Source organism: Corvus brachyrhynchos, unplaced genomic scaffold, assembly GCF_000691975.1.
Source record: "Corvus brachyrhynchos isolate BGI_N302 unplaced genomic scaffold, ASM69197v1 scaffold91, whole genome shotgun sequence".
NCBI classification, from domain to species: domain Eukaryota; kingdom Metazoa; phylum Chordata; class Aves; order Passeriformes; family Corvidae; genus Corvus; species Corvus brachyrhynchos.
The window spans coordinates 4,354,231-4,362,375 of record NW_008236442.1 but is presented as its reverse complement, the minus strand read 5'-3'; the positions used below and the strand labels follow the sequence as shown (position 1 = coordinate 4,362,375).

The 8,145-nt window shown below is 45.8% G+C and overlaps 1 protein-coding gene across 1 annotated transcript; it reads right to left on the bottom strand.

Annotated features, from left to right (window-relative positions):
• Positions 1-6,063: 6,063 nt before the first annotated feature.
• Positions 6,064-8,139, bottom strand: GPR27 (G protein-coupled receptor 27). Its single transcript, XM_017747233.1, has one exon. It carries the CDS (start codon positions 8,019-8,021, stop codon positions 7,125-7,127), a length of 897 nt encoding a protein of 298 aa, XP_017602722.1. The 5' UTR covers positions 8,022-8,139; the 3' UTR covers positions 6,064-7,124.
• Positions 8,140-8,145: the final 6 nt, after the last annotated feature.

The window sequence follows — 8,145 nt, the reverse complement described above, 5'->3', positions numbered from 1 at the left end:
CTTTCCAAAAATTTCACTGCATCCTGTTAAATTAGTAGGTTTTTAATTTTTTCCTCTCCAATTTCTTTTCTCACATGGATGAAACCTTGACAGAAAGGTTCCCCATCCCTTCAAATCCAACAGCAAAACTTCCTGACGGTGGTGGCATCATAATTTCAGCTCCCTCCTCACCCTTTTATTAAACTCCCCAAAGTTGCTAACAAACCATTCACACAATGCAACAGAGCCTTCAACTATTTGGATTGGGTTTACATCAGCACTTAGGCTCAGACAGATATTGCACAAACAGTAAGAAAGAGTCTGTCTTGCTGAGAGTTTGGATCTATTGGGGAGGAAAATCATCGCCAACCCCTCTGTTCCCACTGGCAGCTCTGTGGCATGTCCTGCAGAGCCCTGTTTCTGCAGCTTCTCTCATTGCCCTTCCAGGAAGTACTTTGGTGATGCTCAGCCCAAACATGTCCCTCCTTTCACACCATGGCTCTGCTTTACCTCTGCCTGTGATGCTGCTGGTTCCTTGGCTCGGGTGCCCATGTTCTCCCCCCCGTAGTCACTGCAGCTTGGCTGAGCATATTGCCTCTTCATCTGCCTTCCTCCACACCCAGATGTCTCCTGGGGCCCTGCTGGAACTGGCTCCCAGGGGCAGCTCGGCCCTGTGGGCACCCAGAGCTGGTCTCTCTGCCCCAGGGCCACTGCAGCCCTGGGGCACCCAGGGGACTGTCCCCTCGCCCTTGGCACAGCACATTGAGGGACCTGCTGTGTAGTGGGAGTGTGCAAGGCCTAATGGGGGAGGGAAAGGAAAAGAAAAGGAAAAAGCCCAGTTGATTTACTTGACTATCAAGCTACTCAACGGTTTCCTTTCCATCACCCTCCTGCAAGTGCTCAGTGACAGATGGGGACAGATTGAGTGGTTCGCTGCAGTGAGGTAATATTCCACTAAATCATTCCTCTTTCTCTCACTGTCAGAAAGCACCCAGACTTCAGCCCTTCCTCTGAATCTTCCTGTGTTTCCCTCTTTAATGACAAAGCCATTTTAGCTCTACCTCTGCTAAAATTTCTGAGAGAAGCAAGCACTGCTGTTTATATGCTATGATAAAATGGGTGTTGTAAAACAGGGAGCAAAAGGAAGGAGTGAATCACCCTGAGACAAAGAGGGTTCTGGTGCCCTGATTTCCTTTTCTTGCCCATGTGCTGAGGCTGAGCCCCAGACCCCAGCACAGGGACCCTGGCTGGGCAGGCAGCAGGCTCCGGGCAGGTGTGCCGTGGGCAGGAGCGCAGGCTCACACTGCACGTCTCACAGATGGAGGATCCATTTATTCTCTGGATGATTTGTTCCAATGGTTAATCATCCTCACACAAACACAGAATTATTTCTTTAATGACATACCAGTAAATAACATTCAGAAACATTAGGATGGGCTTTCTCTCCACTGGGCAATCTCTTCTTTCTGCCTACTCTATGAATGCCATGATGACTGCCTAAAATTAGCTGTGACTTCACAGCTTCCCTGTGCCCTTGCAAGACAAGCTTTGAACTTGAAAGCCTCCTACACAAAGTGCTTTGCGCTATCAACCCGGTCACGGCAGACGTGAAAAATGCGGCACTGAAGACAGTGGCCTTCCAATAAATACGTCCACAGCACAGCCATGCATGACTTGAATCAAAGACAGAGTGCAAGTACTGAGGTCATTAAACATGAATAGAAATACAGAAATGCAACAGCTTGCGCGAAAGGCTGAGCTTGACTTTAAAGTTAAGTGATGAAAGCTCATGTAGTTAGCGATTGTTCACCCGTGATAATGCTCTTGCCATCAGTGGTTCTGTGTGTTACACAGGTGAATAACTAATCATTCTTGGGATAAAGCATCGAGGTGTGGGGCAGTTAATGACTTGTACCAAGTGAAAACAGGCTCGGAGATGTTCAGCATCAGCAGCTCTAGGGAAGGTCAGAGTGCCACAGATGTCAAGTTGGAAAATCAGCTCCTGGTCACCAGTTCTACAACCAATGGATGAGTAAGGATTTACCCCACACAAGGTCCTTCAGGAATGACATGGCATCAGAGGTCACCAGCAAAAAAGGAGGTTTGGGGTAAGATGTCCATAGGCACAGCCCCAACCCAGCACGACTTGGCACCAGCTTTTAGGAGACTATCTTCACTGATGGTCTTTCTCGAATGGCTACATTTCTTCAACACGTCACATATTTTTTAATATTCTGAAGCATAAGAACATCGTAGCATGCAAAATGCTTCCTGGTTCCTATCACAATAGAGTTAATTATAGCCTGTGCAGTGTTTTGAGCAACTACAAAGGAAGCTGTGCTAAAAATGATGACTTTAGGAAACATCTATTAGAAAACAGCCCCCCTGCCATGTTTCTAATAATTTTTTGATTTGCAGCATAACTATCTAATAAGGTTTCTGGGGTATTCTGATACTGTGTGGAACGATCCAATCTGCAGCCTGAGCTAATGAAGTGATACTTAGCATTGCATTCTGCCAATATGTGATAGTTATTCTGGAGCCACGTCCCTCAGGGTGGTTTGTTGGCAGTTCTGAGCAAGTGCAGGTGCCTCTAAAGAGCAAGGTGACTGCGCTTAATCACGTGGGGTAGGTGGCAGAGGTCCAGCCAAACTCCATGCATCCTCTTCTGGGAAGAGAGGGCAAATGCCAGCTTTGCTATCCTTTGAGCTCTGCACAATGTGTCCCAGGGCAGTCCCACAGCATATGGCAGAGCAGCCTTCTGAAGATGTAGCTGTACCACATCCAGGTAGAGCCTCAGGAAAGAACTGTTGCTATCAGACTAAGCCAAATTCCTGCCCTTTTCCTCGAGGCTACTTGGCTTTGCACCATTTTGGGAGGCAGCTTTGCATCCTCTCTGCAGACTGGTATTGGAAAAGCAAATGATGACAGCATGTAGGCTACACATCCCCTGCTCATTCTCCACCTCTAGGTCTCTGAATGAGACCTTTACCCAACAACATAATTTGGCTGAAGCCAAATATTTCAGCTCCTTTCCTAGCAAACTCTTTCCAAATCTAACAGCAGAGCTACAAGCACCTCAGCGTACTGCAGGCACTGAGTGCTGTAAATCAGAGATCATCTTAGCTGCTAACTGGGATTTCAGACCAGTGTCATTTTTCAAGCTGGCCTGACATTTAAGTCTGTACTAAAAACCTCCCCTGACTTCAAGATTTTGACTGGTAACACTTGTAAGGAACGTGTTAAATACCTGGTGAGTGAGTGAAGATGCCAGCAGCAATCAAGATTTTTCCGGAGCAGCTCTCAGCACAACTGCAATCCCTCACCACAGATATGCAGAAGCAGCACGCTGTGACCTCTGAGCCAGACTGTGAAGAATCTCTGGGGGAGATGATATTGGTATTTCCTGTAGTACTCAGCACTTGCAGTGCCCAGAATATGGGAAACTATCATGCAGCTGCCTGGAGAGGTAGGGAGAAGACTGAATGTACACTCTGGTCAAGCACAGGTTGATGGAAGAGCTGGGAGAGCCCCACTGCTGTGCAGCCCACCAAACCTTCCAAGCACGTTGTGTTTTGGTCAGTGGGGATGGGGACGGGGGTTCAAACCATCTGAGTTTTTGCAAGTGAGCCCAGGACTTGTACAGGCAGCAATAGCTTCTGACGTGGGGTAATTATTAACACCCAGCTCTCACTGAGTCTCAGTCACTGGCCCTTCTGAGTGAGACCGAAAGCACACTGGTTTTTGCGGGAGGGAGGATTTACAGCCACACCTCACAGTCCCAACAGCAGCAGCCATGTCTCCCTGTGCTCATTCCATTCTCCCCAACATTATTTCTCTCTTTTTGTTTTTTTAATCCGGAGCTGGTTTTCATCCTCCCCGACACCCCTTCTCTGATCTTGGTCAAAGCATTTAATCTCTGTGACCCACTTTCCCCATATGCAGAGTAAAGGCTGCTATGAGAACATTAATGCTGTGATTTGGAAGTACTTTTTTTTTTTTTTTTCCTTTTTTTTCCCCCCCATTTTCTTGTATTTCCTCAGATTTCAGAAGAAATATTTATCCCCTGGTGCTTCTCCAGCCCCTTCTGCTTTTCCCTACTTTCTTGGTGCACTCTCAGCCAGCAAAGGGGTGTTTGTTGGTGTGCTGGCACCAATTTAATTTTCTGCCATGTCCTTGATACTTGGTTTCACATCTTTTGGAATTAAGCCCTATTGTACAACACCCATCTAAACCCCGAATTAAAGCTACTGGAGTTCCTTCTCTTTTGTACTACCACAGCCAGGATCATAATCTGACTGACATTACAAATACCTAAAGTATAAAATTAACTTCAAACATTAACTTCAAACAGCACTGATTTTGCCCTCAGAGTATATCAGAAGTCCCGAGACAGCCCTGGAAGCTGTGTGCAAGCAAAAGGCGTGGTATATAGATAATTTTTTTTTTTGTATGCTTGTGCTGTAGCAAGGCTGGGTCTGGCTGCCACTGATGGGTGATAGCAAAGCACCAGTTATCTTCACCAGATAAGAACCAACTCACCCATCTCGTGAGGCCACCACTGAGCTGGGGGATGCCTCTGCACAGAGGATGGTATTCAATACAGAAGCACTGCTTGATAAGCCAAGTCTAAATAAAACCATCAAGTCACCCAAAGGTGAGTTTTCATCCCCCGCTTATACGACTGACTCTACAACTTGTGCTCAATTTTTCTAGAAGTGAAAAATCTGGTTCTTGCAGCTTTTAAGGAGGTTTTAAAATAACTATTTTCCCATCTCTGTGGTTTAAATAGAATCATAACCATACTACTTATAGCCTGGAAGAGAGAGAGGATGCCAAAATATCAGACATTTTTAATAGAGTAAAGAGAAAGAAAATATTGGCTTGGTTACCAGCAGGATTAGGAAAAAGATGGCAAAAGATCTGAGCTACAGATCACAGTTCTATGCCCTTACTACGTAGGCAGTTTCTGAGGGAAATATGAGATATGAGAAAAGTTTCAAAAGTTGGAACCCTGCAGAAAAGACCTAAAAGTAAATCAGGGGTGTAAAGCATACTTGGAACACAATTCCCAGCAATAGCATCCATGCCTTGCCGCATAGTCTTTGTAACACAGCCCTACCCCATTACTCTCCAAGACTCACTAAGCTATCATCTGATATTCCAGCTTGAAAATGTAATTAGCACTGATAACCAGCTGCTGCTGTGATCTGAAGTATGTGACAGCTTTCCTTCTGTACCCAGGTGCATTTTCAAAGTGCTTTAGAAATGATCTTTATGTCTCTCTTTGTTTTAAAGATACCCCATCCATGGTCCTATTTCTTAGCCCAGTTCTGGCAGCATTGGTACTGCAACTGTACCAAAAAACTCAAAGTGCAACCTTCTCCTTATGCCCTGCAGGAAATGCTGCCTCTCTGGTATCCAAATCCAAGTTGAGCGTGGAAAACAAGGGTTAAACCAAACCAGGAACCCCACATTTCATTCCCTGTCTCAGTCTGAAGCTGCCACCTTTGTCCTCTTCTGATCTGCCATGTCTCTTTTGTGCTCCCTTCATAGTCACAGGACAATTATTTCTCAGATGATGTCTACCAATTTTAGACTACTCTCTACAGAAATACTTGGCAGATGTAGATTTCTTCATGTAAACTGAGGCTATATCCCTGCCATTTTGCGTGAGACTTGCCCCAGCACGTGTTTGTTAAATGTTACATGATCCATCAGAAAGGGAAGCACCTCAGGGACAGCTTCCTCTGAGACAGCTAAGAAGTTGTGCCAGGATCCTGCCACCAGGTTACTGGTTAAAATACTTGCAGAGAAGTTTTTGTAGAACAACAGAGCAGGTTAAAATGCCATGCTTAATAAATGTAAGCTTCCCACTAAGAATATAGTTTATAAATGAGTATGGTATTGACCAAGCCACAGTGGTAAAAAACTGCTTTGCCAACTAAAATTAGCGATCCACAATTACACACTCTTTCATTAACAGAAGAGCAATTAGCTACAACAGAAATTTGGTTTCAGCAGACACAAAGAATTGTGCTCTTTAAACCTGTTGCCCATCATGAATTTAAGTCTTCTTAAAAATAGCTTTAGTCACTTTTATTGGTATAAACACCTAAATTGAGATCTAACAGCAAATAAGGATTGTGCTTGTCCATAATAACCTTAGCTGTGAAATCTACTCAGACACAAGACATACAACCTTCCACATACACAAGTTATTTGTCAGCAAAGCAGAATGCTGCCATTCTGAAACAATTACATACAGTAAAGGTTTTCAATATTTTATTAAAGAAAACAGTCAAAATGTACAAGTATTACCCAGGTTTGTAGATAACTTCCTATAAAGGCAGTAAAATATGAATTTCAATCTAGGTTTTAAAAACTGCTATAGTTGCTTATTTTTAAAGTTGGTATTTTAAAATCACATTTCACAAATAGTTCTGAAATATTACCAAATGAATAGTGCAACAAGAAAAATTGAAATTAGTTCTACACTGTTTGTATGTCAAGCAAAAGTTATAACTAACTGCTTCAAATACTCAAACCATTTGAGAATGAATGAACCCAACAGCTCCCACCAAAACTGACTTCTGACCACATTAGGAACGTCCTCTTCATGTTCTTCACTTACTTAAAATCAAATTATAATAAAACAACACCTCTTGAGGTCATCAAAAATAACTTTAGTATAAAATTGTCTTGGCCCTTATCAAATATTACATGAGTAAAATTGTTAAGCCTTTATCAAAACAGACAGGAATAGGGAAACAAAAAAAATGTCATGGCCTTAATCCATATCTGTTGGAATCATGTTTAGAAACGTTAGAAGCAAGACCAGAAACTCGGAGCCCTGTTTTGTTTTTAAAAACCACACAATCACAAAGAAAAAAACAGCTTCTTACTGCCTAAGGTTTGGGGGTGTTCTGCTCAAGTACCTGTTCCCATAGACAGCAACCTGTTATGTTCTGAAGAGAGCATACACAAAATATAGAAAAATAAATAAAATAGCTTCTTACAGCCTAAGGTTTGGGTGCTGGGTGGTGGTTTAGTATGTCCCCCACAGGTCACACTCTCTTGAGCTCATATGCAGAAATATGGAAATTTATATCCATCTTTCTTTTTTGAGAAAGAGAAAAGCCCCCCTACATCCCAAAGCTCTTGAGATCGCAAAGGATGGTGCCCTGGGTGCTCTGGATGCTTTGGCAGCATGGGAAGTGGGCTCGGAGACAGACCCTGAGCTCCTTGTTGAAGATGAAGCAGAGGATCGGGTTGACCCCTGCCTGAGCAAACGTCATCCAGACGGAGGTGGTCAGGTACACCTGGGGGATGGAGCTGGCCTTAATGAAGACCCGCAGGTAGCAGGCCACAATGTAGGGGGACCAGAGCAGCAGGAAGAGCAAGGTGATCATGTAGAACATCTTGCAGAGCCTTTTCTCCATCTTAAACTCCTCCAGCACCAGCAGCCTCTTGATCTGGCTGTGGGTAGCCTGCCTTATGCCCACAAGGGTGGGCGGCGTGGGCCCCCTGCCAAAGCCAGCCGTCCAGTTCGCAGCCGCTTGGCCGGTGGCTCCCGGCCCGTGGAAGGTCCAGTTCTGGCTGATGGCCGGTACCAGCTGGGCTGGCTTCATCTTGCGGTGGCCGTGGATGAAGAAGAGCAGCTTGATGTAGACCAGGTGGGTGGCGGCAATGACGGCCGCCAGCATGAGCATGAAGCCCAGCGTGTCATTGGCCTTGACGTAGCGGTGCTCGAAGATGCACTGTTCCTCCTCCCGGATGAATTTGTAGGTGCCCACGTCAAAGACGGGGGGAAAGGCCATGGCCATGGAGAGGGTCCACACCATGCACACCACAGCCAGGCAGGTCCAGCCTGTCATGCGCTTGGCGTAGAAGCGGTGGTGGGCGATGGCCATGTAGCGTGTGACCCCCACGCAGAAGAGCAGGAAGGCGGCGTGGAAGCAGAAGAGCACGGCCAGGAAGGCCAGCACCTTGCAACTGAGGGGCCCGTGGGGCCAGGCGGCCCCGCTGCGGACCGACAGCATGACGAAGGGGAAGCAGGCGAGCGAGCGGAGCCCGTCGGCCAGGCAGAGGTCCAGCAGCAGGTAGTAGGGCGCGCGTTGCAGGTGCCGGTCCTTGAGGATGAGCCAGGCGAAGAGCACGTTGCCG